The sequence below is a fragment of the Mastigoproctus giganteus genome, chromosome 10 (genome assembly GCF_048544385.1).
Source record: "Mastigoproctus giganteus isolate SK-2022 chromosome 10, ASM4854438v1, whole genome shotgun sequence".
In the NCBI taxonomy this organism is placed as follows: domain Eukaryota; kingdom Metazoa; phylum Arthropoda; class Arachnida; order Uropygi; family Thelyphonidae; genus Mastigoproctus; species Mastigoproctus giganteus.
Genome location: NC_143584.1, coordinates 62,023,420 through 62,044,374, shown reverse-complemented (window position 1 = coordinate 62,044,374; position 20,955 = coordinate 62,023,420). Strand labels below are relative to the sequence as shown.

Below are 20,955 nucleotides of genomic sequence, written 5' to 3'. Positions count from 1 at the left end.
CCATTTTACTCACTAATGTCATCTTCTCTGATCTTTTCACAATTCCCTTGTTATTCATAGCCATATTTTCATTGCAGTTTAGCGTCGGGAGTCAGGATCAGCTCTCAAGTCACCACTAGCTCCGACCTGTCGTGAATCGTATTCTGATGGAGCAGTTCCGACTTGACTGAGCATGCGTGACATTCACTGTTTCTGCTGGTCTGTGTGCTGGGAATTGTCACGAAGCATGCACGACACTCACTGTATCTGCCGGTCTATATACTGGCAATGTACTGCATACTAGCAGTAATTTTTTTTTTTTTTTTTTGCTCTTATCTGTATTTTGGGAAAATAGCTATTTCAATGAGTTTTCAGAAAGAATAAAAAACAATTTCCATAAGAATTTGATTATAAAAATAAAACTAGATAGTTATAAAAACAATAATGGAAATAGGCAATTATTATTAATTTTTAATTAATTATAACACTGACATTTTGTATTACCTAAAAATAATAATAATATGACTATATTTTGAGATTATTTGTAATAATTTGTATACATCGCACATTGCAGTGTTATCATTTAACATATAAGACACACTTGCCTTTCAATTGTAAGGTTCTTGTCCTTCTGTGAGTGACACTTACCTTTCTGTCATAAGGTCCTTCTGTGGAAAAAAGCATAATAATCAAAATGGGCCTGTATACCAAGTACAAAGGGACATGTGTTAATGTATGTAATAATCTCTTGTTTTTGCAGCACTGAATCTGCCTGATATGTGAGGCAATTTGGCATAATAGTTCTGTATGCCATGGCATAGTGCTTAGGTAAGGCGCCACCTGTGGTCTTCCACATCTGCCCAAACACTATGCCACAACATACAGAACTGAGTGTGCTGAATTGCCTCAGCATATCAGGCGGATTGTCAAAGTTATCTTCAGTGCTGCAGAAACAAGAGATTACATACACGCATTAACACGTCCCTTTGTACTTAAATTTAATGGGTATACAGGCCCATTCTGATTATAAGTGCTTTTTTTCCGCAGGACCCTATGACAGAAAGGTAAGTAATTCATTACATAAACCCATATTTGTGTCTGTAAATTGTGTGTGTTCTCTGGTTGATTTGCCTGTTTTGCTCGACAAAAAACCCCAGTTTCTGGAGGGAAAAAACCTTGAAATTTACCCTTGAGACCGACTAACTCAGCCATAGAGTGAAAAAAGCCCATTAAAATTCCTCGCATCATTGACGGGATTCAAACCCGGGCCTTTTCTACCCCCAGGAAGGATGGTGACGATACCACTGTGCTACACATGCCGACCAATGGTTGAGTAGAAGCATTCCAAATGTATCACTCGTTTGGTATGCTAATCCTCCTACCCATGGACGCTTCTTATGATCTGAATGCACTGTGTGGGTTATCATCACCGTCCTCTCCACTTGGGCTGGAAAAGGCCCGGGTTCAAACCAGTTGATAATGCAAGAAACGTTTAGTCTGTTTATACTCTGTGGCTAAGTTAGTCGGTCTCAGGCATAGATAGCAAGGTTTCCCCCAGGGAAACCTTGCTATCTATGCCTGAGACCAACTAAACTGTGGGTTTTCTTCCAGCAAAGCAGGCAAATTGACTAGAGAACCCACGCAATTTACAGACACAATATACATGAGTTGAAAGTAAATTTCCAAGCAACCCTATTATAATAGTTTAATTTTTGGTTTTGCCTGTTCTGATCCATGGAACAGGATCATAATGGGCAGTTATTCGAATGTCAAGTGAAAGGTTGCACAAGGCAGCCATCAAGTCAAGTCAAATATTGCACAAAACTGGTGTAAATGTTATTTGAGGATTTATTTAATACTACTGTATTATTTTTTTTTATTTGATTTTTAAAATTTAAGCCCTGAAATAGGATTCAGGGTCATGAATTAAATGCTTCAAGAAAACACATTTAAGAGGAGGAGTTTTAGATGTTAAAAATAATATATTTAAGAAAAATTATTTCATGAATTTTGAAAAGTTCAAATTATTCTTGAAAAAAATCTCAAAGCAGATAATGCAGATTCTAAAATAAACAGACAAAAACTCTGCTTGGTGCAATTAAGGATATATTACACTATGGGAAAAATCTGTCAACAAAATTTAAAGGGAACCATATTATGGGTGGAAATAGAATTGTATTTATGTATAATAAAAATTTGAGAAATAAAATAGGGATATTGTGGATGTAAAAATTTATTGTAATATTTTTATACAAAATACAATCAGTAAGGTGCAAAATACAGTATAAATATAGATACAAATAAAAATAAAAGGTTCAAAAATTTCTATATGTTAGGAACATAGTAGTGGGAAATGCATTTAATAAACGTAAAGAAGATGGAAAGTCCTCCAAATTTTTCACGTTATAAACATTTTTTAATATTATATTTAGTACTTATAACAGTTATATATTCATTTTAACAGTGAGATATGAGGAGTATTTTCTCACAGGTATGCCTTTGTATAAAAGTTGGAACTGTGATCTACTTAATAATGTTATCATAGAGATGATAAAGAAAAGTTTATTTCATATTTTTGTCAGACGTTCTACACATTGCCTTGACATTCTATACATTCCCTAAGCATCCTATATAATGCCTTGATTCTACATTTTGCTGGTAGCAAATTCATTAAATAAAAACCCAAAAAAGCTAATTTATAAGCTGGGTATGATAAATGAAATAAAAAGAAGTATTCATTTTATTTATATTTTCATTTTATAGGAAGAAGTCTTTAGTGATAAGTGAAATAAAGACTTCTTTAGAAAGAAGTCTTTATTTAATTTATGATTGTTATCTGAATGACTAGAATCCCCTAGTTATAATTGGCTTAGCTGTAACTCGCTAAGCCAATTATGAATAAAGTTTGATTAGACTAGTGCCTATTGACAATACTGCAACCAAATAACATGAAATATCACTATAATAATACAAAATACTAAGCACAATAAGACTGATTTACCAAGTAAAAATAAATTAAAACAGTGTTGTTCTTGTTGGGTTTTAGGAGCATCAGTGACTAAAGCCATGTATTCGCCATATAGTGCAAGGAAGCCACAGGCTTTTGCTGCACTGGCAAAATAAAAAATAAAGCCCAACCAAGTAGATAAGAAAACACAAATTATATGCTTTCCTCCTCACCAGAGTTATATTGCTAAAAAAAATAGTACCGGAACACTCATTCTCCAGAAGACTACATGATAAAGCCACATTGACTGTACAGTAACTGAATCAGACTTCAGACTCACGGTTCATAGAACAACCAGTTCTAGCATTCAGCTCATGGCAAATAAAAATGCAGTGTTTGCACGCATCACAGTATATCTCATTCATTGGATCTCTTTATCTAACACATTGTACTTTAGTAAGAAACGTTCAAGTTTCATTGCGAAATTTATATTTTTGTTTTTAAATAAATTTTTAAAGAAATCTATTAATTTTAAAGATTACTATTAATATATGTTTATAGTAGCAATGGGTAAAATAGATATTATTTCTCCCTACCCTTGGGATAATTTCATAATATTATGAAATTATCCCAAGGGGAGGGAGAATAAACAATGGGATAATTTCATAATATTAGGTGTATAAATTTAATGATTTTCTATTATGATATTTAGAAAAAAGTACCGGAACATTGTTCCGGTGCGTTCTGGCCCAAATACACCACTGCTCCTCACGCAGTAAGTATTCAGTTGATCTTTGAATTAATTCAAGCCATCACTCTCAACTATCTGCAAGGGTAACTTGTTGCAGCTATCAACAACTCGCCAACTAAAAGAAAACTTCATACAATCTAATCTAAAGCCTTGTAATTTGAATTTATAACCCTGGTTCCGGAATTCTTTAGAACAATGAGAATTCCACCATTCATTTTTCTAATCCCTTTAAGCTGTAACGTTATAAACAATTTTAATATTATATTTAATATTAAAAAGAGCCTTATAAACCTCAATCTGGTCACCTCGCAGATAGCCCTAGGAACTTTCAGGACTTCTCCAGTCCAAATCTATTGAAGCGTGTGAGCTCCCATTACACCTCTGAATAAAAATATTGCTGTCTCACTATGCAGCTAAGAAGATACAGTCTCCCATCACATCCTTTTGAGAATCTGTGCAATACCTGTCAGGATTACCGGGGTTTGAGCCCATGACCACCAAATAAGGAGGATGTGGAAAGGTTAGGGAATGACCACCACATATTCCTGGAGCAATATGGCTTTAGTTGCTAATGCTCCTAAAAACCAAATAACAACAACAACCTGTCAGAATTCCTTTAATGATAGTAAGCCAAATGAAAACCAACCTGTAACACTCAGACTAAGAGAAATTCTTCAAACTTGGAATACTGATTTAAGTAAAATTTCTTAGGATGTGACTCTTCCTGTTCCACCCTGGAAGGGTGGAACAGGAAGAGTCATGTCCTAAGAAGGACATGACAGTAGTCATCATGAAAAGGAACATGGTTTCATGCTCCTTTTCATGATGATTACTTTCACCAAGGGGAAGAATGTTTTATCTTCCTCCAATACCAAGACAGTTCTAACTCCAATGCTCATTCAATATATACAGATGAAATGAAAACTGACAATGTGGTAGGTGCTGCAGTAATCTTTCCTTCATTCACTGTTACTGCTTCATTAGGAGCTGAATGCAGTATCTTTAGTGGAAAACTATGTGTCATAAAGCCTTGACCGGATTGTTGAATTTTCTATTTCATGTGCTCTAATCTATACTGACTCTCTCGGTGCAGTCTTTACCATAAAGGAAAATTTCTCTTCCTCTCATCCAACACTGAAAACCATTCACTATCAGTTACTCTCCTGCAGCAGATCCGTCGACAAAATTTAACAGCGGTAGCTTGTCATGGAACTGGCAGGATATGCTCACCACATAAAGTGTACCAAACTTCCCAAACAATCAATACACACATACAAATTCCATGTGAAAAATACAAGCCTTCAACATTCAACAATTATATGCCTATTTTTAATGATAACAGCAGTCGGACATTTCCTTCCATGCTACACGACATTATCGGTTAAGGAAAAGAAAAAACCTTTAACCATATTTCTAATAGCAAGTGGTTTCTGCAAGAGGTGACCATCGCACTCATACTCCTCATTTTCTTATCCAATTGAAAGGATACATTATAGGATTTCTGATCATTCACTTGTAGAATTTTTAATCCCTTTCTCCTTATTTGTTGATCTTTGCCCATTATTTATTTATTTTATAAATTCCATATTGGCTCCTGTGTGCTGGGTGATCTTTACTCCTACTAGAATGGCCAGAATCATTTCCTTTAAGTTTACAATTCACACATACTGTGTTTTCTTATTTTTTTTACAATTGTTATAGATGTAACTTTCTCTTCTGTAGTGGTCACATGGTATCTTCCCTTTATAAGGGAAGGGATACGACGTGATGATGTCTTTCACCCCAAATGATGACCGATGTACATACAATTTCTCTTTAACTAAAATGTTAAATTTCTTAGATATGGTACTTTGGCTGAGGTAAAGAAAGCCAACACGAGAATGACAAGAAACGCGTATAACTTACGTTGAAAATTTGTTTCCCGGCACCGGACTCTAGCGCTGCTCACTCGGTAAACAGACGGTAGGCATTATCAGTCTGGAGCCAAAATTGAGAAGGATATATTGATTGACAGGTAGGCGTGGCAAACGATGAAATGATTGGAGGTGAGCACGACAGACGGCAAGCTACTGTGTAGTCATTAGTTGGCATTATAATGTGTATGTACGAGTAAAGAACAGTGCATAATAGTTTTGTGATGAATGGTAGACAGGTAATAGTAGTGATGAATCTTTTAAAGATGGAAGAAATTTGGAAGGAAAATAAAATGTTGGTTGATCATTTTATGAAAACTAAATTAATAAAAGTTCCGTCCTGTTAATTTTTATGTTCTTCATTATGTTTTTTTTTCTCATGATTAAAAGCAGATTTTTGTAGTTCATGAGTGTTTTTACTATATTGTTGATTTAGGTTTGGTTATGAAAAAAAGAAAAGATTTCTTTATTTTTCATTATATTTCGTAACCTAACCTTAAACGTTAGGTTAGGAAATAATAGGAAAAGAAAGAAAGATTCTTTATATAGAAGTAGCAGAGACAGTCATGCGAAAGAAAGTCCTATTTTATACTTTATATTTCTATTAACTTGATCCCATGTTAATAGTTAACATGGAACTATAGGCAATCCAACAACTGCTAGTGCAACTACAGCTAGCCAGTTAATTAAGCCTTAATTATCAGTAATACTTCCCGCCAAAACAAAAAAAAAAAAAAAAAAAATTCCCCACCACTCACAAACCAAAATCTATCGGAATCTTGACCTAATATATCAATGCATGTACAATGTTTAATTGTTCATCCTACAATAGCATTAACACCGCATAAGCGCAATATTGTTCGAAACAAATATAGAACTTAAGTCTTTTTTAAAAAAAAAAATATATATATATATATATATACATAGTGAATAGCTATTGACGTTATGATATATTGTGAATAGTTATTGACATTATGATATGTGTGTATCTGCACGAGTGCCTTTAAAAATAAAAGTACATTAATAAAAAATTAATATTTTGTTAATAAACAATTTATGCACTAGTCCACCCATGATTCTAAAGAAAAATGTTAGGTTACCCCCTCCACTTTGGGGGGGGGTGTTCAAGCTCCCATGGGATTCAATTGGAGGTAACCTGACCTTTTTTCACCATTATGGAAAGCATTCATTGGGACAAGTTACCATTAGTGCTGAGTGCTACTAAAGTGATACTAAATCGATGTTATTGTGTGCATCAATCAGGACATCATTTGCCACTCCTACCTGTCAATCAATATATCATTCTTGACTTTGCTCCAGACCAATAACACCTACCGTCTGTTTACCGAGTAAGCAGCGCTAGAATGCCGTATTGGGAAACTAATTTTCTGTGTAAGTTATCTGATGTTTCTCATCGTTCTCATGTTGGCTTTCTTTACCTTCACCGGTACTTCTAATATCCAGTTGTTAACACCTGTTATCCTTTATTCCCCTCTACCTAATATCCATTATCATTTAAGTTTCTTTCCGAAATTTGTTGTATAAACTGTTCTTTATTGATCTCCATCTCCATTTCACAAACAATTATGTTATGTACAATCTTTTTTGGGACCTCTACTGTCAAACCAGCTTGCTTTATTAAGAGACTCTCCATCGGCAATTTCCCATCTTCCAACGAGTTTGCCTCTATAAGTACCCTTTTATTTCATTTCTTCTCCAAGGATTTCACTTTAATCTTAGGCAATGAAAATTTAAATAGGCTTTTTATTTTCTCTTCCATCTCTTCACTAGTCTCTATATTACTGTACTCTGTTCTTATTATAACAGTATGACTTTCTTTTAACCCAGGCTCTGGTTTTTCCACTCATTTTTGCAATACAGAAACGTACACTGCTTGACAAAATTAACAGAACGCGTAGAAAATGTGATGCAACTCGTGCAGGATGCAATTAAATGGGCCAAAATTTAGTATGGTGGTGTACCATAAAATAATGAGGAAATGAGGAGACAGAAACTTTAAACAAGTATAAGGAACATTTATAGGGGTTGTATAAGAATTGCCAAAAAGGTCACGTTAAAGAAGTCGATACAAGATGCTCAAAAATATGATGGTCACATGGCATCAGTACGGCGTATGATACCCTCAAACGGCTAAATAGGCCTGACAGCCATGAACCATACTCGATACAAGATTCTGTGGCAACAAATCCCATTTTTCTACCAGTACAGACCTTAGCTAACCAAGTGACCGAGGAGTTGGCTGTCAGCATACAATGCAATATCTTCAGTTTTACGATCTTCCTCCACTACTTAAGCTCTATGTGTAGTGGTGTTGTCGTGCATGAAAAGGAAATCTCAGTCAATTGCACTCCCAAAAAGTTGAACCCTATGTTAGTACGCAATAGGGTCCAAGGATCTGTTCTCGGTACTTCTGCGCAGTTATGGTATCTCTATCAAAACATGAAGAGGGGTGTGGCCGTAGATCATTATTCCGCATGACACGAGAACACCACCTCCATCATAAGTGTCCCTTTCTCTGATGGCGGAGGGATGGTACCGCATTCCTTGTTGTTTCAAGATGTCTAGAATCTGTTTGTAGGCTAAAACAGGACTCATTAGAGAGCAGGAATGTATCCCATTTGTCAGGGCTCCAAGTCACATGCTCATGGCACCAGTTTTAACAAGTTCTGCTGTTGTTTAGGGTTAATGGGATACAAACCACTGGGTTCCTTGCATAGAGTCCACTTGAATCGAGCCTTCTTAACATTGTCCGGTTTGAAATGTTTACACCTGTGGCCGCAGCACCCTGAAGAGACAGTTCATGAATGGACATAGCAGGGTTCTGTGTTGTTGCCAGATAGCTTCTGGTTGACTAGCCCTTGGGCAACCTTGACCAGCTCTTATTGTAATGGTTCCTGTCTCCTGAAACTGCTTCCATATATGTGGACATGTGTTGTGTCTTATGTAAGGCAACATCGAAACATTAGTTCAACTCCATCATGGTACACTGTGATGAATACAGAACTCTGTAATATGCCCAGATATGAGTATGGTGTTATGTTAGCGAAGTGTGTGGGTTCTGTTTCTGGCCACTTAGTTACTAGGGAGCAGATCACCAGAATGGCTGCTCCCTAGTACCTGTTCACGCCAATTTTTTCATTTTCATTTTCATTCTCATCATAACCATCCACAATGAAAAAAAAAAATAATAAAATAAACAAAGTAAATAAATAAATAAAATAAAATAACAATCTAAATAAATAGATAAATAAATAAAATAAAATAACAATACAAATACATAAATAAAAGTAATAAATACACAGAAATAAAAAAAAATTAAATTAACAAAAAGTACAAAAATCGAAAAATAAAAAAATTAAATTGACAAAAAGTATAAAAATTAAATTGACAAAAATCCATCAGGAATACTGAAAATAAAATAAAATTTTTAAGCTTCATTTTGGACAACACTCAAATTTTTTCAGGTAAAATTGTGGAAGGCCAATCTTATCCACTGTAACTCTAATCCCAGTGAGTATCAATCTGAAAAACATTAAAAATTGGAATTTATATCATTAAGGTTATCTGTATTTGAAATTGTAGCATGATTTGTGAGTCATGCTATACTTAGATGATAAAATTAATATACATATTCTTCCTAAAACACACCTATCATAGTTCCAACGATAATTCCAACAGCACTCATCAGTCCAACTTCGCGCTTAAGTTGAACTTTTTTTTCTTCTAGATACATATTGTCAGACTTCAGAGGCTCATCACAACCATCCAATGTACCAAAGGAGAGTCTATGGTTACTGGTATTCATGCCTTTGAAAATAAAATTTTAAAAAATGTATAAAATGAGATATAAATTCATGTTTTTTTTAATTCTAAGGATTTTATTTTAGAAATACAGAAGTGTAATTCTGGTAACGTTAATACAGAAAATACGTGAAATGAGAAATGAATAAATTAAACTATAAAAAAAAATTCATTTAATAAATAACTGTCTCACATAGGCCAAAGAAGTGTACAATAAGCAGACTAACAGTCAGTGGCTGATTCGGGAGGGGATGATTGGTACTTGTGTTGTTTGTTCATGTAAAGTGACTAGATTTTCTCTAACTCGAGGACTCCTCTTTATAACAAAATATCTCTTTGAAAATGAAAAATCTAAAGATGGTGGAACTTCATAAGCAAAAATCCGTTAAAAAAAAAGAAAAGAAAACACTTTTTTTTTTTTTTTTTTTTTAATACTGATAACCGCATGCAGCATCCCATAAACTTTCGATTAAACACTATGCATGTTTACATCTAAACTGAATAGGAACTTATATCTGGAGAATTGTCAGATTCGCAAGCGCTTTGTTTTGATAGCGGGTAGCATTATATTAAATTTATCAGTTGCTTGATGGTTAATTCAGTTCAATCGCATAAACATTTGAAGACTTCGTTTGAGAAATATCACATTGCACTCGAGTTCGCTTGGCACCAGGGGCCGATGCAAGACTTAAAATTGAATATGAAACAGAGGCGGATTTAACGGCGGGCGCACCGGGCGCGCGCCCTGGGCCCCGACTTCTGAAGGGCCCCGCAAAACCCAAACTTCACACTTTTTTCTAATGACACCAAGTTTGGTTTCATATGTGCAATTTTAATTACGTACAAGTTTACAATCGGCGGTAAAACCTGATAGTATGTTTATATTCGCTTATTTTCATTATTTCATTACTACGCTCCATAGGCCCGCGCGACTGCGCTACCGCTCATCGGAGCAATAGAATCGTATTTGCTACTTTGTACTTACAAAGGTTCTCCTGCAGTGGAAACTTACGATATACACAAATACGCGTATATCGTATATTGTTGAAATTATATTAAGATAAAATTAATTCCTGTTGATACACCAGCGCCTGGATTTTCGTAGTTTATGAATAATTTTCGAATTTTAATTAATCATTAATTTATTGCACTATAACGAAAAATCTCTTCTCTAGTATTCTAATCATTTAGACTATTAAATTTTATATTTTTCTTTTCATTGGTAGGCTACCAATGGTAGCTAGAAAAACGAAACATCTATCAGGGGCTGAAAAAAGAAATTAAAAAAAGACACGAGCAAGTTGCCAACCAACAGAGGAGCATTGGACAAATTTATAACTGGCCCTGGCCATTCAGGTCATCATAATTCGAGCAACAATGAAGATGAAGAACAAGGAGCTTCCATCAGTCAACAAAAAGAGTTAGTTGAAGTTGAAAACCAAGGTATAGAAGAAAGCAACAATAATGAAAAAGATGAAGAACCAGTCGACAGTCAACCAGGTGAAAAACCAGTAGAAAAAAATATAGAAGAAAGTCAATTAGAAAATATTGAAACGCAAACGGAAAATATTCCATTCGAAGTTACACTAAAAGATATTGTTCTCCGGCCTAACGTTTTATCTAATGAAATGGTTGAATTTCTAATTTCAAATAAACCAAAAAATATAGGCGATATAACTACACTTAAATCGGTCTATAAACACGGTGATCGCATTTACATTTTCTGTAAAGACCATTTTTACAGAAAAATTTCGAATGGTGAAAAAGAAGAAAAGACGTGGCTAAGTTTTTCCGAAGCATCCAAAGCAATTTATTGTTACCCACGCAAAATGTTTTCGGGCTCAAAGTCTAAGTTAACTAGGGTTCACAAATTGGAAAAATATTGGAATAACTTGGTCCGAGCATGAAATGTCAAAAGAGCATGTCGCTTCACTGTGTACATACAAGCGCTCCTCTACGTTAAATCGCATTGATGTTCAAAATCTGCACATTACATTGCAAAAAGAAAATTATTGAACAGAGAGAGAGATTCTGCGAAGAATTGTATCCACAATAAAATTCCTCTCAAGTTTGGGCATTGCTTTTAGAGGCCATAATGAGAGTGCAACATCTTCGAGAAAAGGCAATTATCGTCATATTTAAAAAATCGTCATATTTAAAAAATATGACGATTTTTTAAAGTTGCACTTACAAAAGTATGGAAATCAAGGTAGCGGACATATAAATTACTTATCGCATCAGACGTGTGATGAAGTTTTGCAAATAATTGCCGATTATTTTATGGCACACATTGTGGAGGAAATAAAATGCGCAAAATATTATAGTATTATTTTAGATTCTACACCCGATGTTGTGCATGTGGATCAACTTACTTTTGTAGTGCGATATTTATCAGCAAATAGGGATGTTAAAGAAAGATTTTTAAAGATCTTCCCTATAGAAAGACACGATGTGGAGTATCTAGAAGAGACCGTTTTATCTACCTTGCAAAGTTTGCCAGTAGATATAAAATATTGCCGTGGACAATCGTACGACAATGCAGCAAATATGTCGGGCAAGTACAATGGTCTGCAAACAAGAATAAGACAACATGCTCCATCAGCAACGTTTATTCCGTGCTCCAGTCATTCACTTAATTTAGTTGGTTATGTTACTGCAAAGAGTTGTAGTAATGCTTCCAGATATTTTTTATTCGTGCAAAATTTGTTTATTTTTTTCTCTGCATCAACGTTTCGATGGAACGTGTTACGCAATAAATTGGATAAAGGTTCTTATACATTAAAGAAATTGTCAGATAGAAGGTGGTCTGCTAGGGCTGATGCAGTTTTAGCGTTAAAATGTGGCTACAAAAATATAAAAGAGGCATTAGATGAGATATGCAATTCCACAAAAGAAAAAAAAAAATTGTTATTGAAGCAAAATCATTACTTAAAGAAATGAATGATTATGAAACTGCTGTAAATGACAGTCCTATGGAATAAAATTTTGCAAAGAATCAATACAACAAGGAAATCTTTACAATCTATTGTAAAGATTTGTGCAGTAAAATCTATTGACTGCACAATTGTTAAAGGTGCGTCATTATTAAAAAGTCTAGAAATTTTTATTAATGAAAACATAAGACATAATTTCAACGAAATCGAATCAGAAGTTAAAGAACTAACAGATAAAACATTTGAAGATGATCGCGAGCGAACATTTACAGAAAATCGAAAGGAATTTTTTTTACATAATGTACTCTACGTAATATGCGATCAATTAATAGCAGAACTGAACAGACGCGGAAAAATCTATGAAAATGTTATAAAGTAATTTTAGTTTTTTTTCCTGTTTACATTGTATGTAGAAGAAAAGAAAAAATGCGTTAATAATTTAATAGAAATGTATAAAGATGACCTTGATTCCAGTAATTTTGAAGATGAGTTGGAACAGTTTTTAATCTTTTTAGATAAAGAAGACAAGCGATCAATTAATAATACAGGGTATATACAAAAAAAGCATTAGATATGAAAGCAACTTTTCCAAATGTGGAAATTAGTTTGAAAATTTTGTTAACCATGCCAATTTCAAACGCATCGGGGGAGCGCTCATTTTCTTGTCTAAAAAGAGTAAAAAATTATCTAAGAAATTCAACTTCAGAGGAAAGACTAAATAATATGGCTATTTTATATATAGAGAGCGATTTACTTAAAATTATTGATTGTGATGAGATAGTTAATAAGTTTGCAAAACGAAAAGCAAGAAAAAAATTTATTTATTTTCACATTTGTAATTTTAATTTAAATTACATTATTCTATGATTTTTTTGTTCAAATTTCTGATTGTTACTCCTATTATTATTATTATTAGCCATAAGGTACAAGGAAGTTATACTGCACCAGCCAAAAAAAAAAAATTTGATTTATCCTGTGACCCAGAGAGAGAGAGAGAGAGAGAGAGAGAGAGAGAGAGAGAGAGAGAGAGAGAGAAATAAAAGGAAATCATCAAGAAAGAGAAGAATGATGATATCCAGCTCAGGACCCTGGGTGTGCCAAGCCCATACTCACCAGATGTGAGCCCCTGGGGTTAAATTTATACGTATACTATCATTAATTATAATTATACTTTTACATATGTTCAACTATTAGCTCAAAACTTTGTGATTATTATTATGCTATTATTAATTGTATTATACATATATTATATTCAAATTTTATTGGAAATAAAACATTAATAGTACATAATATTTTTTATTTATTTAAAAAAATGGTTAACATTTTATTTTCCCTGTCTCTCTCTTTTTTTTAAGGGACCCAATATTTTCTTCTGAGTCCGGGGCTTCAACTGACCTTAATCCGCTACTGATATGAAATATCATATTCAATTTTAAGTCTTGAATCGGCCCCGGGTGCCAAGCGAACTCCAGGTCAAGCGTTTCTAGTGCGAATTATATAGCGATCTTTCTCAGAGATAAAATTCTTTTTAAGTTATATTGTTTTCTATCAACAGTTCATTTTAACCGAAGGGACTCACATCTGGTGAGTATGGGTTTGGCACACCCAGGGTCCTGAGCAGGATATCATCATTTTTCTCTTTCTTGGTGACTCCTTTACTTCTGACTCTCTCACTCTCAGGGTAACTCGGGGAATTTTTTTTTTTTTTTTTTTTTGGCTGGTGCAGCATAAGCCTCAGGCTTCCTTGTACCATATGGCTAATAACAATAATAATAAATCAGTTCTACAATTGGAAAGTCTCGTGTAAGAACAGAGAAAGGAAATTCATTTTCTTTTTATTATATATATATATATATATACTGTATATATATATTACATTCTTTACTAACAATGAGCCTTCTAACCACTTGGCTTCCTTACGGCACTGCTCCTGCCTCCCCGTGGCGGGGTGGGAAACCTGGGAGAAAAAGTTAACCCCCAAGGCAATAAGGAGCTAACCATGGACTATGACGACTGTCCTACTTTTGAGCAGCCTAGGTGCTCATCTAGTACTGTCAGCGATGCCAACCATGAAATTGCATATGACGGAACAAAGGAAAAAGATTGCGTGAGGACATAGAACAACAGGAATGCCCATCATTCCTTATTTTTTTTTTCTCTTTCAGACAAATCTATTAGCACTCTATCACCATTTCTTATACAGAAATGTTTAGAAAATGTGGCAAGCTCAGCCAAAATGGTGAGAAGACTCAGATCCGGTGACCTTTTGGTCGAAACTGTAAGTCGTACACATTCTGAGACTTTGCTGAAATTAACAACATTTGGAGCACTACCTCTACAGGTCACCTCACATGCAACATTAAATATCTCCAAGAGTGTAATTGCTGAGTGGGATCTGATGAACATAACAGAAGCTGAACTGGTCCAGGAACTTAAACATCAAAAAGTTATATAGGCTAAATGCATCACAATCAGGAGGGATGGAGATCTAATTCCCACCCACAACATCATTCTGGCATTCGGAACACCAGTCTTACCATCTAATGTCAAAGCCGGCTATCTCAATTGCAGAGTACGGCATTTCATTCCAAATCCTATAAGATGCTACAAGTGCTAAAAATTTGGTCACTCACTCGCAAATGGCTTGTCGAGGAGATCCAGTCTGTCCAAACTGTAAGTCAAAAGAACATTCGTAAACAGACTGTGATGCTAAAAAACACCGCACTGTCCAAATTGCAAAGGCGCACATCCAGCCTACTCCAAATCATGTGATCTCTGGAAAACGGGAAAAAAAAAAAATCCAAAAGTATAGGGTAGAACGAAAAATTACGTATCGAGAGGTAAATAAACAAATTATGCTCAATGCACATGGTTCATAATGAAAAAATATCAAACTACGGCAACACAAACTGTAGTTTCCGTTCCCCCAACCATATCCATTGCAGATTGAGCCCGATCTATGCTGTCATCATTAAACAAAACAGTCTCCTAAGGAGCAAAAGGTTAGCAGACAGAGCCAACACTCCAGTCACAGTTCCACCAACTGCACCACTAGATCATGAAATGCTACAAAACTGAAAACTGCTTCAGCTCTCACTAAGAACACAGATAATCTCATAGCAGTAAATATGTATACCGATAATAACACCGACCAGGAAGAACCTATTCTAGACCACGCAGAGGATGACATGGACACTGGATGCCCAATCTTTCCAAGAAGAGAGAAAGTGAAACTCGATCGTCACAGTCTGGGAATAAAAAAGAGTCAGAATCATCCTCATGTAACAAAAACAAATAATGCATCATATCATACAATGCAACTGTAGAGGACTTTGCAGTAGCACTGATTATATCCACGAACTCATAGGTCGTTCTCATCCTGTAGGCACCTGCTTACATGAGACAAATTTAACATTACAAGTGTCTCTCTCAATTAGAAATTATACCCTTTTTAAGAAAGACAGAACTGGTGGTACAAATAATTCTCATGGAGGGGTAGCCATATTTCTAGATTCACGAGTACCTTACAGACACATTGCGTTACAAACCTCCATCGATGCTGTTGCAACACGTATAGTAATTGGTGATTTGGCACTTGTCTCTATCTATCTATCGCCAAATCATCCCTATCATCATCATCATCAGCCATTTTCAATCCACTGCAGGATGAAGGCCTCTCCAGCAACTTTCCAGTTCCTTCTGTTTTGAGCACTGGCCATCCATTTACTACTCAAAAACTCATGAATTTCATCTATCCATCTCCGCCTTTGTCTTCCAGGTTTTCTTCTAGCTCCTCTTGGGTACCATTCTGTTATTTTCTTAGTCCATCTGTCATCATGTCTTCGAGCTATGTGTCCTGCCCAAGACCATTTTAGTTCTTTAGTTTTGATAAGAATGTCCTTTACTTGAGTTTGCTGCCTAATCCATGTGTTTCTCTTCTTATCTAACAGTCTGATTCCCAATATAATTCGTTCCATTCTGCACTGTGTAGTTCTTAGCTTCTCTTCCATTCTTTTGGTGAGTGCCCAAGTTTCACTTCCATAAGTCATGGTGGGGAGTATACATTGATTCATTATTTTACGTTTCAGACAAACTGGGATATTGCTCTTCAGTATGTGACTATATTTCCTGAATGCTATCCATCCAAAATTTATTCTTCTCTTGACTTCCAGCCATTTATCATTATTACAGCTAATAACTTGTCCCAGATAAGTATATGACTCCACCTTTTCAATTACTGCTCCTTCAATCATTATTTCCCTTTCCGTGGCATACTTGTTCATCATTACTTTTGTTTTAGCCATATTCATCTTTAGTCCAAAATCTTTACTAACTGTGCATAACTGATTAAGATTTTCCTCTAATTCTTTGGGATCGTGGCTTATGACCACAATGTCATCTGCAAATCGTAAATGGTTTAGGTACTCTCCGTTCACATTGACTCCTTTCTGCGACCAGTCTAATCTTCTGAAAGCTTCCTCAAGGGCAGCAGTAAACAGCTTAGGAGATATTGTGTCTCCTTGTCGAACTCCTTTCTCGATTTTAAATTTCCTACTGTCTTTGTCTAGTCTAATAAAGGATGTAGCATTCTCATATATTTTCTTCAAAATCATAATATATGGAGTATCTATGCCTTGTCTTTCCAGTGCCCGAAACATTGCCTTATGCTGTATGGAGTCAAACGCCTTTTCATAATCCACAAATGCCAGGCATAATGGTGTTTTATATTCATTTGCTTTCTCCATTAGCTGTGATATTACTTGAAGGTGATCCATAGTTGAGAATCCTGTCCTAAAGCCAGCTTGCTCTTTCGGTTGATTCTCATCAAGTATTCTTTCTAATCTGTTAGTAATGACCCTTGTGAACAACTTGTCGATATGGGATAACAAGCTAATTGGTCTATAATTTCCAATTTCTGATTTATCTCCTTTCTTATGCAGCAAAACTATGATTGCATTATTCCACTGCTTAGGCATCACACCTTTTCTAATGCTATTCATGAATTCGAAGATCTTATTCTGCAGTTGTTTATTGGGGGACTTCGATGGACACCATGCATAGACGAGGACAACTCATCGAACAGCTTTCTGACAGACAAAACCTAACTATACTAAATACTGGCTCGCCATCTCTCTCTCTCTCTCTCTCTCTCTCTCTCTCTCTCTCTCTCTCTCTCTCTACAGGTACAACCTCTACATAGATCTCTCCATCTGCTCTTGAGTTGATGACCCGCTCAGTAGTGATCACTTCCCGTTAATACGTAAAATTCAAACAGCACATTCAATAATTTCAGAAAACTATGCAAAATGGAAACTTTCCAAAGCAGATTGGGCAAAATTCACTTCAGGAGTGTCCTTTGATGAAGTGATCATCGAAACCTGTTCTATCGGTACCGTTACTGATCACATTACGAGACAAATACTGTCTCGTATGGCTGCTGCATATAATGCAATTCCACAATAACAGTCAGCCATCCTGAACCATAAATTATTGGTGGAATGAAGAGTGCAAGGATGCAAAAAAAGAAAAAACCGAGCATGGAATCTGTTTCGAAAACATCCTACTACTGCCAATCTTATAAACTACAAGAGACTTGGAGCCAAGGCTCGTCACATTAGGAAGAAAGCTAAAAGAGACTTGGATTCGATTTGCAAGCTCGATTAATTAAAATACTGATACAAGATTAATAAGGAGAAAAATAAAACAACTAAATGGCAAATTTCCCCCATTATCCTCCCCGCTTCTCAAATGGAATGGGCAGGAGCTTTCTTCTCCCACAACTATAGCGAATGCGTTTTCACAGTTGTCTGCCTCAACAGCATATGATCCATCATTCCAGAAGATCAAAGTATTAGCCGAAAAGTCAAAACTCAACTTCAGATCTACATGTTCTTTGGATGTGATTGTAGGTTTACCCTACAATCAAACGTTTACAATGCTTGAACTTCACCTTCAAGAAGCCATATTTACCTAAAAAAAAAACAGTACTGCAGGCCCTGATGGAATATATTTTCCCTAGTTCCTGGCATCACTCCTATATAACAGCAATTCTCAAACCAGGGAAAAATCACTCCATTCCTCAAAACTATAGACCAATTTTTCTCACCAGTTGCTTAAGTAAAACCCTGGAAAAATTAATTCACCGTCAACTCACATGGTATCTCGACTCCAAAAATCTAATATCACATAATCAATTTGTTTTCAGAAAAAATAGATCAGCCCTGGAACTCATGGTCAAAGCCGAAACAAACATCAGGGATGCATTCATCCAAAATGAGGATCTCGTCATGGTATGCCTTGATGTAGAGAAAGCCTTTGCCACCACCTGGCGTTTTGGTATCCTCAGAGATCTGCATTCCCTTTACTTGAGAGGCCACTTACCATATTTCATACAGAACTTCCTTCAGTACAGGTCCTTTCAAGTTCGATACCGGCAAGTCCTCTCCCAAACATATATATATATATATATAAGGGGTCGCACGGGGCTGTGTGCTCAGTGCCACCTTATTCGCAACAAGAATAAATCACATGACTAAAAATATTCCCAACACTGTGAATTCATACCTCTGTGCTGATGATCTCAATATTTCTTGCAGTTCACAAAACATGACCTTCATTGAGCGGCAGCTCCAAATTTCAATTAATAACATTCAGAGATATGGATGGCACAGAATTGGTATCGACTCTCTTGTTCAAAATCTAAAGTAATTCACTTCTGTAACAAAAGGAAGATGTATCTAGATTCAGAGCAATTTTAAACAAATCATCCTATCTCAGTTGTGAACGGCATTCTTCTCCTTGGTATGCTTTTCAATAGCAAATTGAACTTTTAGAATATATTAAATATCTACATACGATTTGTCAGAAAAAAAATGAACATACTCAGAATTATTTCTTCAACATCACGGGGTGCAGATCGATACACGTTACTTCATTTGTATATAGCCCTAATCAGATCTCGCCTTGATTACGTGCCGTGGTAATGATTCTGCTACGGAGAGCGTGCTAGCACGATCTCCGTAGCAGAGAATGCTGAATAGGAGCAAGCCGTGCTAGCACGGCTTGCTCCTATTCAACATTCTGCCCTGAGGATTGCTATAGGCGTTTATAGAACTTCGCCAGTTCAAAGTCTATATATTGAAGCTCATGAACTTCCCCTGAGCCTCAGGAGAAAGATGTTACTTCTTAACTATACAACTAAAATCCAAAGTCTACCTACCCATCCCATTAGACTGATACTGAATGACCCTCAGTTCACAATGTTCTAAAGAAATAAGCCCGGGGCAGTGCAGCCTACTGCTCTCAGATTTCAGGCATTATCACAAGCTTGGAACATACATCCTGACAAAGTTCTTAAATATTCAAACAGTCCAGATCCCCCATGGTCCTCTATTAAACCATCCTGCGACAGTTATTTCCTAAACTGGGGAAAGCATGCTCTTGAAAATGTCAACATACAACAACTCCATATTGCCCACACACAAAATTATCTGAATTTTACAAAAATATATACTGATGGGTCAAAATCTGAGAGTGGAGTGGGTACCGCAGCCGTCTTCCCTCATAAAACCTTCTCCGTATCACTTCCCAATGAATGCAGCAGCTATACAGCTGAATTGTGCGCCATCAAACTTGCAATAGAAAATATTTTCCATCTGTTCATCCAAAAAAAGCATGATATACAGACTCCCAGAGTGCGCTTATAGCTTTACAGAATACTTCTTCTCAAACACATCCTTTAATAAAGTTCATAAAATCCAAACTGATGTATCTCCAAGAACTCCAGCGAACAGTCATTTTCTGCTGGATTCTAGGCCATGTTGGGATACCAGGAAACGAATGTGTGCACAATGCCGCTAAACATCCATCCAACAGATAATTATCACAGTATTATGTTCCATATATTGATTACAAAAGTAACATACGAAGAATGTGTATGGAACAGTGGACAATTCAATGGCAAGCCCAAACGCATAATAAACTCCGCCAACTAAAACCTGAACCGCAATTATGGACCTCCAGCTTCCGTGTAAACAGAAGGAAGTAATCTTAACCAGAGCGCGAATTGGCCACAGTCAACTCACCCATCTTTATTTCTTCACAGGTAACAATCCTCTGCAATGCACACAGTGCAACTCTTCGCTTACAATGAAGCATATTCTTGTTGAGTGTGCTTTGTACGCTACTGCCCGCCAAGTCTCATTTAGTTTTCTGCCAAACCTTAAAGAACCCTTGACATTCTGCCACATCATAGGTAACGACGCTAATCTGCTGGAGTTTTTTCACTTTATTAAACACATAAAATTATATGACATGTTTTTGACTAATGTCATAACAGCCACTATGCATATGTAACATTCATAACGTTTATAGGTGCAATACGGCCTAAGTAGCCATTGAACCAAAAAACAACAACATCAAGTTTTGAATTAAACTTTTGTTAGTACTGAATACGTACTGCTTTCTGAGAGGCACAAAATGATAAATTAGGGCTCCTTTAAATTATTTATAACATCATCCACCCTTCAGAAACTTGGTCATTTGACTATTGGCTACTCATAATGACAAAATGTGGTCGGTTGGTTGTTGGGTTTTAGGAGCACCGGCGAA

General features: G+C 35.8%; 1 protein-coding gene across 4 annotated transcripts in view; it reads right to left on the bottom strand.

Annotated features, from left to right (window-relative positions):
• LOC150079052 (uncharacterized) overlaps window positions 1-20,955 on the bottom strand; it is a 577,353-nt gene that overhangs the window by 440,558 nt on the left and 115,840 nt on the right. For all 4 annotated transcript variants that reach the window (XM_090382803.1, XM_090382804.1, XM_090382802.1 and 1 more), the window contains one exon: window positions 9,260-9,418. In XM_090382803.1, coding sequence (XP_090238929.1) covers window positions 9,260-9,416 — 157 coding nt within the window. In that variant the 5' untranslated portion in view covers window positions 9,417-9,418. The remainder of the gene's footprint in view (window positions 1-9,259; window positions 9,419-20,955) is intronic.